The 27,034-nt window shown below is 30.5% G+C and overlaps 1 protein-coding gene across 4 annotated transcripts; it reads right to left on the reverse strand.

The window, feature by feature from the left end:
• Positions 1–5,439: 5,439 nt before the first annotated feature.
• LOC127708811 (polycystin-2-like) lies at positions 5,440–25,203 on the reverse strand. Of its 4 annotated transcripts, XM_052213947.1 has the most exons (16): positions 25,127–25,203; positions 21,700–22,041; positions 18,044–18,157; positions 17,590–17,717; positions 15,690–15,946; positions 15,020–15,244; positions 14,512–14,674; positions 14,012–14,248; positions 13,494–13,675; positions 12,967–13,186; positions 12,387–12,520; positions 11,964–12,081; positions 11,297–11,632; positions 10,331–10,513; positions 9,810–9,845; positions 5,440–7,140 (listed from the first exon to the last, which is right to left on the reverse strand). In XM_052213947.1, the coding sequence occupies exons 2-15, from the start codon at positions 21,953–21,955 to the stop codon at positions 9,810–9,812; spliced, it is 2,589 nt and encodes an 862-aa protein (XP_052069907.1). In that variant the 5' UTR covers positions 21,956–22,041; positions 25,127–25,203; the 3' UTR covers positions 5,440–7,140. The 4 variants fall into 4 exon arrangements, with proteins under 4 accessions (XP_052069907.1, XP_052069909.1, XP_052069908.1 ...); XM_052213949.1 differs by lacking the exons at positions 9,810–9,845; positions 25,127–25,203 and adding an exon at positions 9,918–9,950 and having other exon boundaries at positions 21,700–22,187; XM_052213948.1 differs by lacking the exons at positions 9,810–9,845; positions 25,127–25,203 and having other exon boundaries at positions 21,700–22,188.
• Between the last annotated feature and the right edge of the window lie 1,831 nt (positions 25,204–27,034).

A 27,034-nucleotide genomic window follows, 5' to 3' on the forward strand; every position in this document is an offset into this window, starting at 1 on the left:
TTTGTCCATGTTATTCTTTATTCTTTATATAATATGTGCAAGTACTCTTAAAAACACCCAACAATAACCTACCTTACTCAGTATTGATATAACAAGAAGAGTGAAGTATTACAATGTATATCATATTGTACTTTCCTGAACCTATATCACCTTCTCAGTTGCTTTGTTATTATTGCACATATATCATGGCTTAGTGGCATTTTAGCAGAACTAATCAGTGATGACACAATATGAAAGCAGAACTTATCAGCGATGACACAATGCAAGAGCAGAACTTATTGAGCTTACTTCTGGTAGGACAACCATGCTGAAAAAAATTCTTAAGGATGGCAAAAAAAGATGACAAGAAAAAGTAGGATATGATTATCTGATTTTCAGTTTATACCAGTAGATATCATACTATATCAGCTGCTCCTCACAATGTGAAATATTTTGGCTCATTAGCTAGGGTCAATAGCCAAAAAGGACACTCGTCTTATAGTTTATGATATCAATGTAAAAACCCAATAATCTATACATTTGGTTTATTTCATATCACAATTGCCAGGGACCATTGTTCATACGGGATGAATGCAACTCTTTTCCACAAATCCTCTTAAATCAGTTAAATATGACAAATTTGTTAGATTGGTAAGTTTTGCACTATTGCATTCTGTTTGTTTAGGTTTTTGTCGAGCCTTCGACTTTTGTCGAAAAAACCAAGACATAGCGATCCTACATTCCGTCGGCGGCGTCCACAAATATTCACTCTGTGGTTAAAGTTTTTGAAATTTTAATAACTTTCTTAAACTATCCTGGATTTCTACCAAACTTGGACAGAAGCTTGTTTATGATCATACGATAATATTCAAAAGTAAATTTTGTAAAAAAAAAATCCATTTTTTCCGTATTTTACTTATAAATGGACTTAGTTTTTCTGCCAGGAAACATTACATTCACCCTGTGGTTAAAGTTTTTGAAATTTTAATAACTTTCTTAAACTATCCTGGATTTATACCAAACTTGGACAGAAGCTTGTTTATGATCATAAGATAATATTCGAAAGTAAATTTTATAAAAAAAAAAATCCATTTTTTCCGTATTTTACTTATAAATGGACTTATTTTTTCTGCCAGGAAACATTACATTCACTCTGTGGTTAAAGTTTTTGAAATTTTAATAACTTTCTTAAACTATCCTGGATTTATACCAAACTTGGACAGAAGCTTGTTTATGATCATAAGATAATATTCAAAAGTAAATTTTGTAAAAAAAAATCCATTTTTTCCGTATTTTACTTATAAATGGACTTTTTCTGCCAGGAAACATAACATTCACTCTGTGGTTAAAGTTTTTGAAATTTTAATAACTTTCTTAAACTATCCTGGATTTCTACCAAACTTGGACAGAAGCTTGTTTATGATCATAAGATAGTATCCAGAAGTAAATTTTGTAAAAAAAATCCAGTTTATCCGTATTTAACTTAAAAATGGACTTAGTTTTTCTGCCAGTTTACATTACATTCACTCTGTGGTTAAAGTTTTTTTTTAATTTTAACAACTTTCTTAAACTATCCTGGATTTGTACCAAACTTGGACAGAAGCTTGTTTATGATTAAAAGCTAGTATCTAGAAGGAGATTTTGTTAAAATTTTGTTCCATTTTTTCCGTATTTTACTTATAAATGGACTTAGTTTTTCTTCCAGTTAACATTACATACAGTCTGCAGTTTAAGTTTTTAAAACATTTATTAGATTCATAAACTATCCTGGATTTTTACCAAACTTGGACAAAAGCTACTTACAATCAAAAGATAGTATAGAGAGGAATATTTTTATTAATTTTTTTCCTCATTTTTGTTGAGCCTGCGATTAACAGCAAAAGTAGGCGAGACACTGGGTTCTGCAGAACCCTTACAAATTTTTTAATTTCACATTGATTTTAGGCTTTTTCAGTCAAAACATGGGCTTTGTAATATTTGTGCTTCTTTAAGAAAACCTGTAGCAAAGGATACATGTCTTTTGTCCTTGACCTAATTTTTTTAAGTTCAGCAATTGCCGAAAAAAGCTTTTTTTTTTATAACCATGATTTTATCAGCTATAATGAGTAAAAGGACAAATATATATATATAGAATATAGAATCATTGTAAGCTATACAAGGTACATGTTTGTCCGTAACAGAGGGGTTCAGCTGACCTTAAAATATTTCATGGATCAGTAGTCAATGTTAACTTTTTTGTAGTTTGTAGTTAGCTCCGTTTTTCAGATACTATTAGCAATGAATCAACTATATAATTTGGTGAATAATATGATTGAAAGGTGTACCAGTACTTGTACGTCTTATAGGGTTATCTGACCTTGACCTCATTTTCATGGTTCATTGATCGGTTAAGTGAATAGGTCCCTTTCTTAATAGATACTATTAGCAAATTTATTGTTAGATGCACAGGTCTGTTGGACAGGGTTCATCTCACCTTGATTTCATTTTCATGGGTCATTGTTATAAGATTTTTTTTAATTTTATTTTTCTCATAAATTATAAGCAATAGGTCAAATATATTTGGAGTATGGAATGATTGTCAGGTATACATGACTGCCATACAGGGTTCATCAGTCCTTGACCTCTTTTAAATGATTTTTATGTGCACGTTTACGGGACGTATTATGGTATAGTGTTGTCCGTCCGTTTGTCCGTCTGTCCATCCATCCATCCGTCTGTACATCCGTCTGTATGTCCGTCTGTATGTCTGTCTGTCCCTCTGTCAGTCTGTCCCTCCGTCGTCAACATGTCAGACAATAACTCAAAAACGCCTTAACCAATTTGCATGAAACTTTGGTGAATTGTTAATATCTATTGACGTAAGCTCCCTTTCGATTTTTATTCAATAAAAAAGGGAGATTTTCCATAATTCGGACAATAACTTATGATTTAATTCATTTTGGAAGTCTGTAATATGACGGTTTTACTACAAGTATCACATAAACTTAACATTATCAATGATCCATAAATATGAACTCACTGTTAGATGAACCATGCCAGACAGACATGTACACCTAACAATCATTCCATACACCAAATATAGTGTTCCCAAACCACAAAATATTAACATTGACCAATGAACCATGAAAATGAGGTCAAGGTCATATGAAACCTGCCAGTCAGACATGTTCACCTTACAATTTTTACATACACCAAATATATTTGACCTGTTGCTAATGGTATCTGAGAAATAGACCAAACCACAAAAACTAAACATTGTTTAATGAACCATGAAAATCAGGTCAATGTCAGAGGAAACCTGCCGGTCGGACATGTAAACCATACACTCATTCCATACACCAAATATAGTGGCCCTTTTGCTTCTAGTATCTGAGACATAGACCAAACCACAAAAATTAAACATTGTCCAATGAACCATGAAATTGAGGTCAAGGTCAGATGAAACCGGTCAGTGGGACATGTATTAATGTCAGTCAGATGAACCCATTCTGATGGACATGTATATCTTGGTGTCTGTTTACATAATATTGTTGAACTGTTAACTCATAATAGGTGAAAAAAATCATGTTATGAAAATCTTTTAATTTGTATGCACTATTCAGTCAATGAACCATGTAAATGAGGTCAATACCAATGGACATACAAATGTATGCTAGATGGAAATTTCAGACCATAAGGCATCTGTTCATACGATATGGATTATCCAGCTTTTCTACCTTCTGAAATATTGAGCTAGAAAATAATTAAAAGGGGTCACCTTACTCTCAAGAGGATTACTGGTATACAATGTATAAACTATTGGATATGAAGATTAGCTAATCAGTCAAGTCCATCTAATTGACCAAAATACCATCATCTCACCTTATCTTTTGACCTTGAAAATCAGTAAGGATAGTCCTTTTTTATGGTCATTACGTAAACCAGGTTTCATGATGGTTGTTAAGTAATTTGGGCTGTAGTTTCATTGGCTTATACCACACATCTCCTTTTATTCACAAGACAAGATTGACACTAATTCTTAGAACTATGAGCCAAATATAATTTCTCCTTTATGTTGTATACTTTACACTCACAGCCAAACTTGGTCACATATTGGTTTTCTTTCTCCTTAATATTACATGCTTAAATCTACTATACAAGAAGTTTGAGCCCAAGTTAGCTTTTTCTCATTAATACAGGTATATGCAAGGTAGTTGACTTCTACACATCACTTGGACTCTGTGTCAACTAGAATTTGCTTTCTCCTGAATGTTGCATGCTTACACAAGCTACCAGACATGGACAGATAATAAGACTCTGCTTCAATAAGATTTAATGTTTTTGCGTGTATGATTCTCTTCACTCAAGCTAATATTTTTATTTTTGATATTTTTCTGTATTGATATTATGTACACACCTACTTTGTGCATTGCATATGATCATGCCTTCTGGCTTGTTAATGATGGTGCTGTATGGAATCTACACCAATGTACTGCTGTCTGTATTAGAGTGTACAACGTAAGAACTCTTGTCAGTAAGTTATAGCTTAAATACCATTTGTTTTTTTTAGGAAATTTGGTGTTGATTGCAGATCATAAGCATTTTCTGTTGATTTGTTTTCATCTTTTCTAGACATCTCAATATATTGTAGATACTTGAGGTCCTTTTCTAAAGACTGTATATTGATCTGATGTCTTTTGAATTTTTTGTGTCATTGACCTACACAACACATCTTTTGTTGTTCGTATTGGACACATCACTAGCTTGACATTGCTTTTTATCCTTTATGCTACATGCTTCACAACAAAAAAAATCACAACATATCTAGGTTTGATCTGGTCGGCGTCTTAACATTACATAGTCTATTCCAGAAAGCAAACATTGATTGATTGATTTAATGATGTTTTAATCTCAGAGAAAATGATTTATTCATTAATTGTTATTGGCTTTGAACTAACTGTCACTAACAGTCAGTACTATTAGATCGGTAATTTTTGTCTTTATTCATTCTGTTGTTTATTTCGTGCTTTGTGCCGATGAGTCGAGCCATTCCCAATAGAATTTTACAGTTTGTTTGAATGTTGTGCTATTACATTATTGTCCAAGGTAAGGGGAGGGTCGGGTGCTCACAAACATGTTGAACCATGCAACATTCTGTATTTGTCTGTCCCAAGTCAGGAGCCTGTATTTCAGCAGTTGCCTGGTTGCTGTTTGTTATATCTTTTTTTTATTTATTGTTTTGTCATAAAACAGGTAGTTGGTTGTTTCACATTTTGCCATATCCTGGCTTTTTATAGCTATACAGTATGGGTTTTGCTCATTGTTGAAGGCTATATAGTGACCTATAATTATTTAATTTAAATCCACTTCATTTGGACTGGTTGGATGGTTGTCTCAATTGCAATCATACCAAATCTCCTTATCTTATAGTAATGACACGACAGGTCATTCATTTTGATGCTTTAAAAACAACAACAGCCATTAACCTGCTTCCTAATTAACATTTAATAATAATAATAATGTAACACATAGAAATGCATCTAACATAACAAGTAAACAAAGTTACTGAAACTTCAGCTTTTTTCATTATTTATTTAATCTGGTTATTCCAGGTGCTGCCTTTGTTAAAAATGAAAAACAAATCTATGAATAAAATTTCCTTGCAATTCATTATTTTTCTGAATTAAAACAATAGGTATTATATATTATCCATTTCGTAATAGAAATATTACCTATTATCTAAACTGGATTTTCTAATTTTCATTAAAAATATGTTGATTTGATAGTTGTTTGTATAATGTCCAATGGCAAATATTTCATGCAAAGTCATGCTGGTTTGAAATATAAAATGTATGAAAAAAGCTGAAATTACAGATAAAATCAGCAGTGGATGAAAAAACAATGAAATAAATGTTAGGCTCCCTACCAAAAGGTAAAGATTGTTTATATAAATTATAAATAACAAATTATAGCAGTTTAGGACGGAAATACTGTAATTGGCAAAGACTTGTCAGGATTTTTTTCTCCCATTTAATACTGGTATCTTTGCAGAGATCAAATTTATTTGTTAGTATCTGAAGATCAATATTTTCTTTAACAAATGTCTCTTTCAGGACGGAAATATTGACTTGTAATTTTAAAAACAATGATTTTCTGAAAAAATATACATCTTTTTTTTTAAATTAATCAAAGAATTGATTTGTACATTGCCCTATATAACAAAAAAATCATGCAATTTGTTCCATAATATTTGATATATAAATATATAATTTCTAAAGTTAAAGCATGCTTATTATTATAACATGTAAACAAAAAATTGTACAACCAACCTAAAAGCAAACATATACATCTGGACGGAGATTCATTTGGGCACATAATGATCAAAGGACGGTAAATGTAAAATAATTATTCCCTGATTGTAAAACTTAGGTAGATAAAAAGGATTTTATTCATGGTAATTTTAAAAGTAAACTTCAGTAAAACATTACAATAACTACAGTATATTTGGTTTTATTCATAACACACAACGCATGTTGTAAAAACAAAAATTCATATGAAATATTTCAGTAATATGAAAAACACTTTTAAGTAAATTACTGAAAATTTTATTTATTTTCTTAATTCATAAGAATTATTGTTTTTACATCACTTTTGCAATAAAATATCTCCTGTATAATATTTCATTTTCTTACAGGATAAACTTGCTTTCTTCACACACCTTCTTGTATCTAAAATGTTTTTATTACAATTCGATGCAAACAATTCTGGATTTTTCCAATAAATTTGCATAAAAATTCTTTTACAGAAATTTTTATCCCAATACACATTGTACAATTCTTATCAAATTTTGCTTTCTTAATGAGATTTTTAACAATTCATTAAAATTGTAAATTCTTCAAATTGTTTTTTTTTTTATAATATATTAGAATTAGTACAGGAAAAAGCAGTGTTGAATATTAGTAGTTTAACTTTAAAGAAAACAAATGAACAAATTGTCAGAATGACATTAGGATTATTATAACAACAATTAGAAATTATTGCAAAACATTTTGAATTTGTCAATGATAAGATGTGAAAGTGAACACAAAAAAATGATAGTACGACGATGTGTATCACAGAGAGACATAAAATAACAAACAGGAATGTTGTCTACTAAACTCTGTACTGTCGATCAAAGTAATCCTGAAAAATAAAAAAAATAATTATTAGATTTTTGTAGAATTTTAATGGATAAAAACATATGTGATGGTCCAATTTGATTGAACTATTGTAAAAACATATAACTTTTACAATAAACATGAACTTAAATTCTCCCCTGCCTGCAAAGTAGTCTGAAGTCATTCAAACATGAATGATCATCAATTTATTTACAAAGAAAATTTCAATATAGATATGAAAAATATTTTTTCCAACAGCAGCAAATTATTTTGTTGTCACATCCATGCTGCCATTTATCTACATATACAAATAGTTATTGATGATAAAGGAAAGTATCTTAAAAGTTTTTTATGTACAAATAACAACAAAGATCAAACATGGGTCTCATTTCTACCCAAATTCTATTATTTTGCCATATATTCATATAAACTGAATATAATTGTACTGCTGAGATTAAAATTGTATGACACTTTAAATAAGATATAAATAGAATCTGCTACATTAATCTGATGTAAACAATTTACTATATAAAGAATAAACACAAGATTTATGGTCATTAACATTGTCATATAAATCTCAGAAATTCTACATAATGTTAATCAGCTGACCTGAAAGGTTTATTTATTCAGAGCTCTGAATATACATATTGTATTTTGAGATTTTTTATATCATTATTTATACAATACATATTTAAATCCTTGTTCACTTCTATAATCAATGATTTTTTTTTCTTTTAAAAGTTCAGATTAAGGGCAGAAAAGATTGACATTAAATTATTTCTGTAGACACACTACAAATAAAAATAAACATAAACTGAAAACAATCTTAGAATTCAAATATATAAAAGTGGGGTTGAAAATATTGATCAAATGCGTTTGTGTTAATTTGTATTAATCAAAAACTGGATTATTAGTCAAATGCATTGTGGTCAGGCAAACACACAAACTAACAGATTCACATTCATATCAACATTATATTTGTCTTTAAAAATATGACAATAAATAAAGCACATATTTAAAGTTAAAGAGGTTTGATTCTGAATGACTATAATTGTTCATTTAAAGAACCAATAAAAACAAATATTTACAATATACAATGCACACACTGATCTAAAACCACTGTCAGAATCTTGCTCCTAAATTCAACATTTAATATCAATAATGACAACCAAAGGACTTTGGTCAGAATGGATTATATGTTTTAGTTATGACATAAATTATAAACTGAGTCATGAATGATCAAGATAAAAAGTCATTTTGTTATTTAACGACCTAGGCGGCTCATGCTTGCCTCTAGTGCAGGAGGTAATGGAACTGATTCCAAGTTGGGGGAAACCAAATATTATAATATTGTAACTACTGTTTCTACAATAAGTATGTAGTATTTAGGAGTTGAAGTAGAGATTGGTCTGCTGGGAGTCTGAATAATGTATCCAGATGTGAGAGACATAGTATGTGAACAAGCATGTTAAAAAAACAGGCTCAACAAGTTGTCTTGTATAAAGCAGGATTCATATTTACAGTAATTATAAAGTTCAACTTTTTTTGTCATGACATGCATGTAATACTTGCCACTTGACATTTAACCAGCATCCATTTTATTATTTAGTTATCAATCAACTGAATATATCAGATATCATTTATATTCATTGCAGGCAATGATTGATTGATTGATTGATTGGTGTTTAATGCCACTTTAAGCACTATTGTGCTATTTCGCGGCAGTCAGTTTTTATTGGTGGAGGAAGCCTGAGTGCCCGGAGAGAACCATTAACCTTCAGTATCTTCAGAAAAGGGGATGCCTTATTTATCTAAGTTGCTTGTCTATTAAAAAAACCAATCAAACTAAGAGTTACTCTTCATGTACGTAAATTCAATTCCTATATATAACTTTTTATGACTCAGTAAATATTTATGAAAATTTAGGTCAACATTTTACGTATCCTGCAAAACATAGGTTCTAGTTACTGAACTGTGTTTTAATTTCAGTACAAGGGTTTATCTGACTAATTGGTTATCGGTGTAAATGTTTTAACCGTTATCAGTAAAATGTATAAAGACAATTTACCGTCTTTCTAGTCAATTTATAAAGCAAACTATATATCATAACTTGCCTCATAAAAAATTTATTTGTTACAATTCATTTACTTGGAAAATAAATTTCAACACTGATCTATAAGTTGCTATTTTCATCTACTATGGCATGCATAAAATTCATCAATTCAAAATTATTCAAACACATTTTTTAAACCTACTTTAGCATGCATAAAATTCATCAATATCAACTTTAGAATCCCATTTTAAATCAGGTATAAATTTTCTCTCCGAAAACAAAATTATGTATTCAAAATAACACTATCAATACAACAGTTCAAATTTAAAAATGCAAGCTTTTGCACCACAAACAAATATATATTTGAACAGACACAATTTTCACTCAGACAACCTTGCAGTATCTACCACTTATCATATGAAATTCAAACATTAAACCAAGTTGAAAAAAAATTAAATCTTTGAGAAAAACCTATGCCCAAAATCACAATGTGCACCTCTCCATGCATCCAAAATATATAATTACTGAAATCTCATGATATGATAAACCCCAATTATTTCAAAAACATGAAATGTAACCTTCTGCCAAGATTGATTTGATCCATGCATTAAAACTGTTTATAAGAACCAAGAAAAATTTACCTAACTAAAAAAACAACCTGCATTTTCTACAACAATCTAAAGTCAAATAATATGAAGTGTTAAAAGTTATTTCTCTAACATCAAAATAAAGACTCATGCATTGCATACCTGTGCAAGGTTTACCATTTATACATCTGATGTCTTAAAAATGAAACATATTATCAATTAAACAACATCAAAAGAAAGTAAACAACTAAAACAAGATGTTCATTCTTTTTATCATAGTCCTATGGAACATAAATGTAAAAAAAATTAAAATGAAATATTTTCCTTCAGTTTGACTTTTAAAATATATACACATATATGTATGTATTTTTAAACTTGATTTTTTTTTCTTTCAATTATCAAATTCTACAAACTTTTTCATGTTTTTTCTTTTTTTTTTCAGAACAGTCCAACTGTGAACATGTGGTAATCTTATTCAAATATTTATATATTTTCCCTTAACTCCTTGATTTCTTCCATCATCAATTGACCGCACTTATATTTTGTGTGTAGATATATTTCCCTTCCATACTCACTGGTTCGTTTTGTCCTGAGCCAGGTCTTGACCTAGATCTGACTCCCCGAGCTGAGGTGCCACTACTTGGTGATGCCCCTCTACCACTTGGAGAAAATGATGTTTCTGAATCCCACCTTTCTAATTCTTCTCTTACTAATCTTTCCATTTGTTCTCTTTTTGCTTCATCACTATTTCCATCCGTCTTTGTACAACAAAACAAGACATGGTGAAGTCACAGATAATTATAACACACTATATAAATCTATTCTTGATTTTATTTCATATAAATCTTAAACTTTCAAAATTTAGAGACCAAATGTAAATCTAAATAATGTAACAAAAATGTCTTTTTGCAATTGGAGAAAATCAAGAATAGACTTTTTTTCAAAACATTCCAAGAAGGTCAGATTTATTTTCTTTAAAGCACACCAAATGATTACTACTGACAAAATCTGACCTTCTGAGGTTAAAGTTAAATCACTCTAGTATTTGTTAAAATATTAAACTACATAAGAAACTATCAAAAGTTTCTCTTGTAGTTTTAAATTATGGAGATTTTGTTTTATTTTTACTTTTAGAAGGAATATTAATGTACAGGTATATACTGTTATTAACACACTTCAAACATTTTTTATATACTTACCTTTTTTTTATTAAATCATCAAACAACCTGCACCTGGATGTCTGATTTTTTTTATTATCATTATATGCACATGTATTAAACAATTTTGACATTTTAAGCTGTTGTATATGTGTCGCACACAAGGTTGGAAGTGATAATAATAAGTTCACTTTTACCATGTGTTATTGGTGGTATATTTTCACTCAATTTATGATATTACTGAACAGTATTAACTTTCCAAAATGATAAATTTAAAAAAAACATAATTTTTCACTCTGTCATTCAGAATATGTCGAACAAATATCTATTTTGGAAAGTAAACACAAGAATTAATACATAACAAAATTAATTAACAAAAGTTACCTCTGTTATACTGTCTAATATTTTTCCCATTGTTTCTCGTCTTTTTAATTTAGCTTTTTCCATAGCTTCTAATTTAACTAAAACAGCGTCTATTTTTGATACTATACTGCCTATAGAATGTTCCATTCTGTCTACTCTGCGAGATAACACTGTAAATTCTTCATATGATACACCATTTGATGCTCTTCCTGAACGTGAGGATTTTGTTCCACTGTCTTCATCATCACTATCTTCACCACTGTCATCGTTAAAACTAACACGGCTACTCGATCTTCTTGCAGTGCCTGGTCTGTTGCCTGATTTCTCCAGATGTTCATATTCTTTGTTAAGGGCATCCTATAACACAGAAGGTATGAATGATCAAAACAGTCTAATATAAAAATGTTTTTGTTACTGGATTTCATGTTAAATACCTGTGCTTAAAAATTCACTACAAAATTTAACTTTAATGAACATGTAAATTGGTATAACACTGTTTAAAGACACTGATGAGCCACAGTAATATCTAATTAAAACTTGATTCAAATGATATGATAGAATCTGTAATTCTAACAATTATAACTTACTTATCTTAATCAGAAATATTTATCAACGAAGTCTGATATAACTTACTTCCAGGTTATCTTACTTATTATATTTTTTAGAGCTAAAATACATGACATGTTACCTGTTCTTTATTAAGGTCAGCTTGCAGTTTCTTCTGTTCTGACTCATCAAGCACACGGTCACCATCCATGTCATATTTAGCAAAGAGAGCCTCAATTTCACCATCAGCATAACCACGACTAAAAAACAAATCATTTGTTCTGAGGTTTGTTATCATTTGTTGAGGTTTGTCATCATTTGTTGAGGTTTGTTATCATTTGTTCTGAGGTTTGTTATCATTTGTTCTAAGGTTTGTTGAGGTTTGTTATCGTTTGTTCTGAGGTTTGTTATCATTTTTACAACAGACTGTTAGTAATATGATTTTCAAATTTCAAATAAGATCAGTATTTTTTTATTTTAATAAAAGTTGACATTTTTTGTCAATTAAACATTTATATTATAGATCTATAAAAAAATATTGTAATTTGATAGCTGCTTAACTTACGTCTTCAGATCCTGACGCCATTCCTCAAAGTCAAGCTGTTTGTCTTGGTTGATGTCAGCATGTTTCAAAGCCTTCTGAATATCAACAATTTTGTCCCTCTTGAAGTTCAGTTTGTCAACCATCTTCATGTATCCCTAAAATATTTTTGAAAATTATGTATTAGGGAAACTTTTTTATAAGAATGAATATAAAGTTCACTACTGGTTCAATGACAACAGCTAAATTTCCCCTACTTTATACCATAGTTTATAAATGTTTGTTAACTGTGAAGGTTCAGTATTCAGCTGTTGTTTAGTTTTTAAACTTTTCAAGACAAAGCCTCTGATATGAAGAATATGTTAAGTTACAATGTTGACAAACAAAACCATGTCAATTAAATATTGAGGGAACATGTTTTATTGATAGAATTTGAAACAGTAAAAATAATAATAATAATATTTCAATGTATAAAATATTTAATATGAGAGAAAAAGACATGTTGACACAATTTTTTTTAAAATCAATTTTAATGTCATTTTAATTCTTAGAAAAAAGATGTGATAATTTCCTTACAAAACCAACTATGAAATAAGAAACTTACTCTCTTGAAGTAGTCAGTCATCTCAAACTCGTTCTTCTGGTTAGCCATATCCCCTTTGACCTCTGAGTATGTGTCGTTGATGATAGCCAAGAACATGTTGATCAGAACGAAGAAAACGAAGAATACGAACAGCATGAAGTAGATTGGACCAAGAATTCTGTTGGCTGCTTCAAGCTGGTGGAAATCAAAATCTCCCAAGATGATACGAAATAGTGTGAAGCTGTAAAATAATTCTAAGCTGTCAATAAAGGTCTTCCATATGTTGTAAAGGATATGAAATTCAAAACCTAACACAATGAAGATTTCATACAACGGAGAAATTACATAATTTATGTATCTTAATTACAACAACCCCGTAAATATGTATTGTGATATTAAACTTATGATATCTTTGTTACTTTCTCTAAATTATCTAAACGCAGCTCAATTTGCAGGATTCATTCATATTTAGATAATTTAAACAACAATCAATTTATTCTTTGAATCACAAATGTATACAAGAATTAAAAAATGTCTTCAAATCTTACAAAGAATTCTGAAAGTTGCTGAAGTCCTTGACTTGTGTACCAAACAGGAGATAACCAAGTTGTGTGAAGGCCAAGAAGATGATAAAGAACATGACAGCAAAACCAGCCAGATCCTTTGCACATTTACCAAGAGTGGAGGAAAGCTGTGTCATTGTCTTGTTAAAGCTGATGTACTTGAATATCTGTCAAATAACAAAAATACAATACTAAAGACATATGTTTTGGTAAAAGACTACAAACAGTTCTTTAAGGACTAACATGACCTACAACACTTAGTCAATTGAAACCAGAGTTATTTGAGTAGAGTTACCCAAACAAAGAACATTATTTAGAAAAAAAAAATCAAAATGGACCATAATCGTAATGTCTTCCAGTTATATTCAAATATTTTATTAATGGTTAACTAAATAGGCAATCATCACATGCAGCTGATACATTTTGCAAATTACAGTTAAATTCCAAGACTTATCTTTTATCTATGGAGTGACTAAAGTAGTTGTTGTTATGCTTAACATTACCTTAATCCAAGCAAAGAAGACAGCAATAGCTATAGCATTATCAAAACGTGTCTGCCAGTAACTAAGGTTCTCAAAGTCTGCATACTTGTCCGGATTATCTAGTAGTTCCTTTAGCTTGTTGTCTACAACTATTGTCCGATATATGTCAAACACTATACACAGTATGGCAATGATAATGACAACAATATCCAGGATGTTCCACATACTTTTCAGATAGGACAGCTTGTGTTTCTTGATCTGTAAAATTTAATAACCCTTTATCAAAGAAATATTAAGTTTGACATTTATGTATGTCTAGAGTTACTACAAAAGAATTAATCATGTTTTTGACTGATGCTGTACATAAATTATTATATATAAATTATATAATATAATGTATTACTTTAGACAATTCTAACTTTCAATCAAATTTTAGTAGAAATCTTATTTCAGTTCATAAACAAATTTATACCATTTAGGAATTTATCACACACACAAATAAGCAGTATATCTAAATATACCTCAATAGCTTCCTCCACAATGTAGTATACAATGAACAGAACAAAGATAAATTCACAGGCCAGAATAAAATAGTCTGTGACAGTCACATATCGAATCAGCTTAACAGTACGGAAAGTGTATGATGGGATAGCTCCTCCTGTTGCAGGGAACTCCACAACCAGTCTAAAAATAGCATGTAAAGGTTAGTAATTTCATATAATATACAATTATATATCTATGTTTCTAAATTCTTTTCTGCATATACAAAGCTTACAGCAACAATCCTTTTTTTTTCTTTTTTCTAAATTACAAAAAAATAATTTTGTAAGTAATTAAGATGACCAGAGTGCCAAAATGTGCAGATGCTATAAATATGTTACAACATTATATAAATTAATTTTTGTAACTGTAAACTAACTTCTTTAAAGATAATACTACTCATTTGATCATTGTGTATCTTTTATCAACCTAACAAAACAAACATCTTCCTTCATGCGTGTACCCCAATGAATCAATAATAATGCTTACCGTACAACACAGAACAGATTAATGTTGGCATTATACACAGTAAAGTCAATAAAGACCACCCTAGTGCCTCGCTGTATCCACAGGTTGTCAAACAAATAGTCTATAATTTCTGCTGACGTGTTCTTTCTACCTGTTAAGTCCTGAACATATCCTGATCCACTGTAGGTTGTCAACATTCCCCAGTATGATGAACCATCTAACTGATTTTCTGTCTGGTATGTCCATCTGCAATATAATCAACTCAAATTAAAACAGCTGTTTCTATATAATAAACCCTTTTCAGCTTTTATTTGACTCTTGTACAATATACTTTTGCCTAAAGTGTACAACCATATTCCAGTGTAATAATGGATGTATATATATGACTACCAAAGATTTCCACTCATGCTCAAGCTAAGAAAATATCAATCTTGCTGGACACACTTTGACTTACTACAGAAAAACTTCCAAGTAGTTGTTATAATGAAAAACAGCAAAAAAGCAATGTTTCATTTAGTTATGTACATTTCCTAGTATACCACAAGAGGGTAATTTCTTTTTTTACCCATGAACAAAATTAAGTCCCCTTGAGAAATTAAACTTACAACAAAAAAATAACAGATCGTGTTGAAATACCAATAAGTATTTCCTTCTTTCAATGTTCAAATACGATTACATTGTATTTACTTACCCTGTATAGTTAGCATGAGTAACTTCTGATGTTTTGTCTTCCAAATTTTCTGAATATGAATCAAAGCATTCACGAATGACATCTTTGAAATCATCATGGACTTGACAAGAGTTGGTACTGACTTTTAACTGTCTGATTCGAGGTACACCTAAAAGTTTGTTCTCATAGTAAATATAGCCAAGTTGTTCATTTGGAACATTCTCGTTGTTGTACCATGTCTCCCAATAAAGTCCATTAAGTAAGGGTCTCTTGGCAAACTGTAAAAATAAATCATAAATTTGTACCACTGTGTACAATCCTCCCTACAATTCATTAACAGCTGAAATGATATAAAACTGTAATTGTATTTTAAAACTAAACAAGCATTCTGTGAGTATTGCCTGGCAATACATAGTCCCCTACAGGTTAAAAATTCATTGTACTGGAACAAAATGCTAACTTGATCTATAACTTGTCATGGTGTAAACTATATAACAAATATCAAGTCAATATCTTCAAGCATGACGGAAAAAAAAATATGAGGAAAACTGATTATTTGAGTGAATTTTCTAAGTCCAAGGACCATAACTCTGCACAAAATCAACAGACCAGAACAAAATTCTATCCTTGATCTGTAACTTGTCATGATAAAACTATATACCAATCATCAAATCAATATCTTCAAGCATGACAAAAAAAAGTGTGGAAAACTGATTATTTGAGTGAATTTTCTAAGTTAAGGACCATAACTCTGCACAAAATTGTCAGACCGTAACAAAATTCGCCTTGATCTGTAGCTTGTCATGATAAAACAATACACCAAATATCAAATAAATATCTTCAAGCACGAAGAAAAAAAGTGTGGAAAACTGATTTGCAGGACTGAAGGATGGACAAACAGACTGACAGACAGACAGACGGATGGAGTGCAAACCTAAAGTCCCCCTCCACTTCGTCGGTAGGGGACTAAAAATTGTACGCATGAAGAGATGTATCATAAAAAATAAAGATTCTTTTATTCTTTCTATTTTCAATTTTGCATTCATATGGTCTCATATCAAGAAACTATTTCTATAGACCATAAAAATATTGTGATAATTTTGACTTTGATTAATATAAAATAAACAAGATAGTCTGTTTCCCTAACCTAACTTATGTAGCATCATCACTGTTATATAGTTGCCCAATCAGCATGAAATGAATTTGTAAAGGAATTTACAATGATAGTTTGAAAAATTTGGTCAGGTCAGAAAATTGTTTTAGCAGAATGGCACCCATGCTTTTTTCTAATTGTAATAAAACATAAATACAAAGAACCTTTAAGATAATATTTCTGCAAAGTTGAATGTTCATACAAAAAAACCTTGAAAATATGATTTTCATTAGGTTTCAAGGGGACATTCTTTCTTAGTACCATGTATGCCATTTCGACTCAAATCCAATCAGCACAAAATGAGGACTCTTTACAAAGGATCTCCAAATCCTCATTTCTGTAAAGTTTTATCTTGTAGCTTCACAAACAAAAAAATAATCTGAAGACCAACCCTATTTGTCTCTAGTGTTTGGTTTTGTTTTAAATTTACTCAATATATAAGGGATCCTTAATACATTATTCTTGCAAAACTTGGTTAAATTTTGCACACTAGTTTCAGCAGAGATGACGAAATTGTGAAAATTAATATAGAGGACATCAAATGACAAGGGCAGGAAATATTACTACCCTTTAGGCCAGGTGCTCTAAAATAACAAACAATGAAGCATGACTATGGCGATTATTTTCATGATCTTATAGTTTTCTTGATGTATTTATGTAAGGGCAGTTCAAAGTTAATCACCTTAAAAATTGGTTGGTTAACAGTGTACAGTAAATTGAAAATTTCAAACATGTTATAAATCTAATATACAATAAATGAAAACTTACTTTCCAGAAATCATTCACATTTGTAATAGTTCTGAATGTTCCTCCGCCACTGTGAACTGTATCCAAAAACAGGTCATTCATCACCTTGGTGTAGTAATACATAGTTGTACTAGTCATTCCAAAGGTCACTGTCAAAAGTTAACGCACTTATTAATATACATGTATATGTTTTTACATCTTCAACAAATAAAACTAAAAATTTGTGTTTCATTTAAGCATTTTTCACCAAACAACTATAAATGTAACCACTAATATATTTTACAACTTGTAACTAAATTACTGTATACAACATTTTTACAAAGACAGTTTTTGAGCTATGTCAAAAAACAGTTTTAGCTTTGGACAATCTACATTTTCAATCAAAGGTCAGAAAAATTATTGGATATGTCATATTTTGCACTCAATGTTATACAGTTGACCCTGCAGTGACTGCGCCTGGTTTTATATTACTAACCTACACATAAGATGACTAAGAAAACCAGGTAAATGATCAGCTCTCTTAAGGTTGTCTTCACATGTAGCTCTCGGTTTCCTTTGGTTTCTTCTGTCTGTCGAGTTGCCCATAGTGCTGTAAAAATTATCAAAGTAAATATTATTTATTTCACTATTTTTACTCCAAACATGGATGGAACTTTACAATAATGTACATGTATGTAATTGTCTACTTGAACTTCAGAAAACCTGCATTATGGAGCCAATTAAGCCTTGCATGTATTTTCACAAGCCAATTAACTTCTACATTCCAAAACACATAACAACAAATTAAAAAACTTAAAGCAATGATCTGGATTTAATAATTAATAACAAAATTTCAGTAGTGGCAATATGCACCAATTTCAAGTTCTTAGACTTTACTACAACTGACTTTTATTTTGAACCAGCTCACCCAATGACTTTTGAAAAAAAATAGGTTGTCTGTGATGTCAAATTTGTTCTGTTATGGTGTTAAAAGATGTAATAATTTATTCAAAATGCTTATGTATCCTGCAATGACAGACAAAATTTAAATAAGTGTATCAAAACATGTTTCATAGAACAAGAACCATTAAAACAATCTAATGCTATCAAGATGTTTTAGGAAGACTTGACATAAAAGGAAATATGGAATAAAATGGACTTTTCTTACATGTATTATAGGTAGATTCAAAACTTTTAAAAATTGACTTAGCTTGTACAAGTAATGTATGAAAGCTATGAATAGATCTACCTGCATTTCAAAAAAAACTTATTTAATATATATACATGAAGTAATGATAAGAAAAAATATATACATTCATATGTACACTGTATAATGTGAAGCTAATGAGTGTTCTAAATATCAAGGTTATCCTGGGATTTAATTTCACAAACTAAAAGGAATTTATTAAATGTCCTCACCATTTACATATATACCAAAATCCTTCCATTGATCTGTTTAAATACCCAATAACTTGGCCTAGTTTGTTTCCAAACAAATTTATAATCAGTTTGAATGGGGACAAGGTATGAACTAAAATCTGAAGATAACATTCATATAAATATATATACATAGTTTTTTTATGACTAACTTTTAGTGTAAAACTTAAATAAATTTTAAATGAATTGAAATTTAGCTATAGACAAATGATAGACAATAACAATATGAGATGTATGAAAATGTAATCTTTAATACATTTGTGTAAATATTCCCTGAAATTGTTAGAACTTTATCATGTTTATAAACAAGAGTACACACACTGAAATGTCTGGTCTGTTTTACATATGATTAAATTCATGTTGAAAGTATGTAATATGAAGGTTTTACTACAAGTATCACATAAACTTAGCATTATCAATGATCCATGAAAATGAAGTCACAGTCAGATGAGCCATGCCAGACAGACATGTACACCTAAAAATCATTCCATACACCAAATATAGTGGTCGTATCACTTATAGTGACCGAGAAAACAGATCAAACCACAAAATCTTAACATTGACCAATGAACCATCAAAATGAGGTCAAGGTAATATGAACCCTGCCAGACAGACATGTACACTTTACAATCATTCCATACACCAAATATAGTTGACCTATTGTTAATAATAACCGACAAACTGACATTATCACAAAAACCTATTTTAGACCAATGAACCATGAAAATAAGGTCATGTCATATGAAACCTGCCAGACAAACATGTACACCTTACACCAAATATAGTTGACCTATTGCCTATAGTATATGAGATACGGACTTGACCATGTAACTTTAACCTTGGTCACTGATCCATGAAATGAGGTCATGGTCAGGTGAACCCTACCTGACAGTCATGTACATTTAGACCTTGCAAGGAACCCATATACAAATAATAGTTATCCTTTTACTCATAATAAGAGAGTATTTCACTTTTCAAAAAAAACAGCATTTTTTTTCAAGCAATCACTGAACCATAAAAATGAGGTCATGGACAATGGACATATGATAGATGGAAACTTTGTAACATAAGGTATCTGCATACAAGGTATTAGGCATCCAGGTTTTCTACCTTCTGAAATATAGAGCTTTATATGCCAGATTGTAATCCTTATGCATCACTTTCTGTGACTTCTGTAGCAAGCAAGACAAAAAATATATGAGAATATCATAAGGATATTTGTTAGACCCCTGATTATTTAATATGAAAACTGCATATTACAGATATATATATATATATATATTCAAAATTAGGAAATAGTTTATGAAGCATTTTGGGCTTTCCAGTAAAATTCAAAACTACTTTAAACATGTTAAAGTACATTATTTAATAATTTCTATAATTTTCTTTTAAATATTCAAACTATTGTAAATGAATAAATTGTGACTTTTTGTCCTACCAATTTTTTGATTTTCTGCATATACATGCATAAACCAGAAGGTGTACTGTATTGACCAACAATAATAAGGATGATCAATCATGTGCTACATTTACCTTCAATCATGTGTCAATCATACCAGTGTATGGATTGATAGCCATTACAATCTTTGTAGCATCAAATTTGGGGAACACAAATTTTGGAAGCAAGTTTGAAATTCATAAAACAATGCGCTTTTCACTCAGGTTTGGAAATTAAAACGTTTTTCACTGCACTCAAGAATTCAGATATTTTCAGTCATCAAATTATTTTGTTTTATGAATAAAGGCGGCTATGTTGTAATTCCACAAACAGACCAAGTTGGATATTTCACAATATACCAAATAAATGAAGAAGTAAAATTAAACAGTAGCTATAAATCTCCTTTCCACAGTTCATATAAAAACACCTACTTTATAAAATCTTTCAAAATGTATTACTACTTACAATGTAAATGTATATACTTTGTTAGCAAATGCTTTTGAATGGAAATATACATTTTAAGGAAAAAGAAAACTTATAGATTACAAAAAACCCTATTAATTGCCTGAACTTTGTTGTTTTTAAACATTATAGGCACTGGCTACGATAACCCGCAACAAGTAACAACAAAAAATAATTAGTTACTTCTGAGACTGATGATAACAACCATGTTGACAACTCAGTATTCTTAACGATATATCTTTATTTCTTATATCTTTTTTGCTTTAGATGGTGTTTCTATTTTACAAGAACTTTACAATAACATGTATAATTGCACAAAATGTGTACCTTGCCAAGATGATCTTGGAATCATTGAACTTTATCTGTCATTAGAACTTTAAAAAGATATAAACTTTTCACCCACTACACATTGGACATTTTGCACATTCGAATCCATACAGACCATACTTTATTTTGTGGGTAACAATAAATACAGGTAACACAAAATATTATTGTTATCTGCAACTTCCGTATAAAATTGGGTCCTTGTCCGGAAATACAAACCGTCAATTAGTCTTGGAAGAAACAATAATAATTTTTTATTGTTAGTTTTTGTGGGTAATCAATCGTAGCCAGTGCCAATATTATTAATTATTTAAATCATGAAGCTGTCAAAATAGAACCATGTCAAATTAAAAATCTATGTTGCCACTTATGCAGCCCATATGCAGATTTATTCAGATGGAACAAAAATTTTTTTTTTTTCATTTCTTTGTAAACATGGTAAATTTTCCATTCAACCAAAATAAAAATTATGTGTATATATCCAAACTTACATCTTAGACCACTTGTAAAACAACTCCAACAACCACCAGACTTTTTAGGAGTAGTTGGGGACACATCATTATTCCTTTTGGGTTCATTGTCAGCATAAATGTCGTTTTCCATTGCAGAAGGTAAATCTGGATCGTCCCTTGGTCCACCGAAGTCGAATTGATTATCAGGTCTAGCGTGTCCACCAGAAGCGTAAGGATCTAATCCCCAAGCTTGTCGAGACTGCGCGCTCGAAGGTCTGACGTCCTTTGAGCTCATATTTGTCAAAAGTTTAAATAATCAGATAAGTCTTTCAGTAAAACAATAGATCTTGTCAAAATGCCAGAAATTAATTCAACTGGTATCTGTAATAGAGAGGGATAATGTTACCTTTAAATCAGTTTAACTAATGTATCGAAGTCAAGGTGCAATTCCATATATTCATATCATCGATTAAAAGTCTTTAAATACTTTTCAAAAACCGAATACGGACAAAAAATATTGAGTGACGTAAAATGTATCCAGTGTTGTCTCCCTTCAAATACATATTATGTGTATGTGGTCCCGTTCCATTCCCTTCAATCGGACATATATATATGTCAGCTCATCCATGGAAGTAAAATGAGACAAATGTGTCAATATGATACTTCCATGGTTCATCGGAGGTAACTACAACGTATAGTTTACCGTTTATTGTCACATAAAGAGTTTAAGTTCATTTACATAATATAATGATGTGCTGGATAATCATTTGTTGTATGCAAAATTAATGTCAATTTGAAGATTGTTTATATTAAATTACATCAGATTATTATGTTAGATTATTATGTTATCAAATATTGTTTGCAAGAGAAAAGAACAAGTTACTGCGAGAAACCAAACCTATATCAGAGTTTTGTCTTATTTATAGGAAGGAATTTAGTAAAGAAATGCTTTAAATTCGGACGAGCAGGACGCTGGAGAATTTAAGTTAAAGTACAGGTAGGTTAATGTGACGCCGGTGCCAGTATGCAGCTTAGTACTGGTAAGTTGTGACGCCGGTGCAAATATGACGCAGTAGGTATATATGATTCCAAATAATTTGGCATATTTTTGGTGAAAAGTGAGGTGAAAACCACAGGCGCTTGGGGGACGGATATGGCGCGAAATCAAAGTAAAAAATACTTATATATATACACGAGTAATTATGAACATAATTATTTTATATACGTAATACTATTTACGTATATACGTAAATATAGATACGTATATACGTAAATCGAATAACGTATATACAGAAATACTTATGTGTATACGTAAATAAGTATTTTGACCCTGATTCCGCGCCATATAGGGAGGACCTGTCCTTTTTCTATATATTCGTTATGGGCACAAGGTAGTGGACAATAACAAAAGAGGGGCATCATATATAACCTACATCGTACGGATAAGAACAAGAACGCATTGAATAAATGAAAATAAGTTTAAATATTAAAGAATAGTTACTAAAAACAAAATAAAATACAAAAATATATATCATATATAGAAAAGTGGGGGTGTTAACTTACCAAGTGCCTGTGTGAAAAAAACTGTATGTGGGTTTTTTTTTTACTGAAAGAAATTTGTTTGTCTTACGTAAGAGAAAGAATTAAAAAATCTAATAACTGGTGTTTGTTTTATTTTTCCGAATATTTAGAACAATTTGACAATAGTCCATGCTTACTATTCATTTTTTAAGAAATGTATGCCTGTAACATATTTTAATAGCTCATTTTTAAAAGATGACTTTTGTGGACGTCGCATGGCGACGTTTCCGTACCTTTTTATTTTTTCCAGTGACCAATTCACCTGTTGATATATATTGTGAACGTTTTGTGTATATTTAAATATATTTAGCTATGTTGAAAGACGTGCATAATATGTCAAATCATAAAAATACAAATTGTTTAGTGTCAGTTAGAAAACTTGTAAGATTTCTGCTGCTATTTTTGCTACATGGATGCAATTTGGGAACTGTGACGTTACAATTTAGTTTGCTCAATGATAATAGTATTTTAGCAGATAAGTATATCCATTCGTTGCCATAAATCGGTCACATTCGCCAAGATTTTGCCGATTATTTTTAAGACCCAAAAGACGAATATACTGCAGAGACATACTTCATTTTCCCAGTGATCTATTGAAACTTTGTCAGTTTTCTTTCGTAATCTTATATATGACGGTTTTCGCTTTTTTCCTAATTCCAATAAAACTTGGGTTTCACGTGCGCGAGTCCCATAGGCGGATTAAGGGGGAGACAAGGGAGCCCGGTACCCCTTATGGGGCTACATTTATGATTAATGCATAGACTTTTTAAATGTTCCACTCCTTATATACATGGCCTAGTTTGGCCCCCTTTTTCAGAATCTTGATCCGCATTTAAAAATTAAAACATTTCACAAAATAAGCGCAACGCAAAAATATGTTTCCAACTTTTTGATGACATAAAGAGTAAGCCAGTGACTACATATAATTTTTATATCATAAAAATGGAAATATTGATATATATATCATAGATTTTTAAAACATAATCATAGTTATGTGGACCGGTTTTTGATAAATTGCACTTAAAAGTGAAAGCAATCCCATCACAGTCAAAGATACAACAAGCAAACAACACAAGGCGACCAGTATAAATGAACATCTATATATCCGTATACAATGACCAGGAGTTGGGTGCTGTTGATTGCTGTGGTCTGTTGTAATGTCCAATATATTTGGTAATTCCGGCTTTTCCTCTTTACGTATTATCATTCTTTAAATATCACTGATGAGTGATGACAAGTTTTGAATAAGGTAAACAGAGACGTCAATATATATATATTTCGGCCGAGGAAAAATAATAATAAGCTACTGCAAATTTGCAGATCTAACATTGTTGGGTTAAATTTCAAACGAATTTAATTTATATTTAAAAATTGTGGTGTCAGCCCTGCATAACCATAGATCATCCGATTGAGAACATCTAACGTAAAGTTGTCACATTTAATATTGACGTGACTGCATGGTAAGTTACATTATCATCCTTTTACGACATTCAAAAAATAAACTGGCAACAACAAAAAATCAAGCTGATCTGCCATTAATATACCATCTACATATGCCACAATTTGTTATAACACTAGATAAAGCCGTGGAGGAAAGGCTTCACTCGATTAACGTAATAGACATTTTTAATGAAATGCGGATATGGTCCCGTATGGATGTGTCGTTTCTTACTCACCACTGATGATGCAATGATCTCGTGCGCCATCACGGACGTACATGTTTAACGTATCAAATGACGAACAAGAAACAAGTACTTGTAATTGTTGAAAACGTTAACCGTAAAATCATGTTTTGGTGTGATTTTTTTTTTATTATCTTAATATTTCTGTTTCTTTTTTACCTGCCGTTTTTTTCATTAAAAAAATAACTAAAAGATACACTCACCTGTATCTTCATCCACAAGTTCTCTAATGGTCCTGGAACTGCGTCATCAAGTTTTATACCACTATCGACCTGCTACCTAGGCAATCAAGTTACCTGAAGAGTTCCATGCATAATAGATGTAGAAACACGGTCCCGTATCGATATTTCACAGTAAACTTTTATAGTTTCCTTATTTTCAAACAATACGGATAGGAAAATCAATCAAACTTTTATTACAATTCTACCAAAATGGTAAATAATATTGATTTGGAATGATGTTTTGCGTCAAATATACAATTATCAATTATTAATATGGAACAAAACAGGTAGTTTAATTTAATATAATGGGTAGGTTAAAGTGGTAGGTTTCATCAATATTTGCATTAGACTTTAATATCAATATTTAAGTAAAATATTTGATCGACACTAAAGGAGGACAATTTTTTTATTGATTGTTCTGTCTTAAAATGTCGATTGTACTGAATATGCATGAAATACTTGACACTTGATGGAAAGCAAAAAATAATAAAATCAATCAAAATTGCAAGGTCACGATGCACTGGGCTTTTATAACTACACTACATATTCGTGCTTTTTATGCAGAAGTTCATTTTTTTATAAATATCTTTCTTTGGACGAGTGCCAACTAATTGAACGGCATAATAACTGAAAATCATCTTTTATCCTCAAAGTACATGCACAAAGTTGGAAATATGACATTTTTTCATTGTTCAATCAAAACCTTAGAGACTAAATAAAACTTTTTATTACATATTCCGATTACCTTGGTTATGTGTTTTATCAGATTGTGTGATTCAGCCATTTCGTTGTTATCGTTCAAATTTGGACAGACTGGAACTTGTTTATCACATGAAACAAAAACAAAAATCGGTGCTCAAATTTAAAGAGATTGACAAACCATATAGAATGTGAATGATGATGTTGTCTTTATACAGATACATTTGGGTGATAACAATGGACACACGTACGTCATTGATATATCTATTTTTATATATAAAAGAGAAAGCACTAAAGGTCTTCGAGGTATTCAAGTAATTCCCTTTGGAATGGGTTTATAAAATGTTGAACAACCAGCTCAGTTGGTATGAATCCTTTGGTTCAATCAATATGCAATATGAACAAAGCTGCTTAATAAAATAGTTTGTGCAATCGATATAGGAATTGTTTGGAATCCTGAAATGCTTTATATTTCCATTTCACTTCAATAACTTTGGCAATATATATTTACAGAATAATCGATATTGCTCATAAATTTTAATTTGATATTAATGTAGAATTTCCAATAAAAATTAAAGTTTCTATTTACAATGCTTTTAGACTATCTAATCTATACGGCTACTTGCAGATAAGATTCAGAACTATACTGTATATAGCAAACGTTTTCGGTTTTACAGCAAAAAAAACGACATTTTTTATACAAAAGATACACATACGAGTTGTGCATGTATGCATTTAAGGCTAATGCAAACGAACGAGACGTGTTTATATTTTTTTGCACGAGAACGAAATAGGGAAACCTTTAATGCAGTTTTGAATATAAAAAAGAACGAAAGAAGTTAAGCTAGTTCAGAAGTTTCGGTTTTGATTTACACACCAAAAGCTATCAGAATATGTTCCCTCCGAAGAACCTTTCAAATTACCAAAGACATAACTCAATTTTACCTGATAAACCATTTTGAGTTGATTTCTATTTTAAATTAAAGTTTTCTTGTTGAAGTATCCAAAGAAACTGTCTTATAAATGCAATATCTACATATGCGCGGATTTACCGAACATTGTTACATGGTCGGTCCACTTATTTTGTGGGATTGTGTATTGTTTAATATATTACGATTGATGATGCATTATATGTTCAAGAACATGAAGAGGACCTACTAACTAACTGTTACGATTTTCTCAAAACTGAGC

This window comes from Mytilus californianus, unplaced genomic scaffold, assembly GCF_021869535.1.
Source record: "Mytilus californianus isolate M0D057914Y unplaced genomic scaffold, xbMytCali1.0.p SCAF_7, whole genome shotgun sequence".
Taxonomy (NCBI): domain Eukaryota; kingdom Metazoa; phylum Mollusca; class Bivalvia; order Mytilida; family Mytilidae; genus Mytilus; species Mytilus californianus.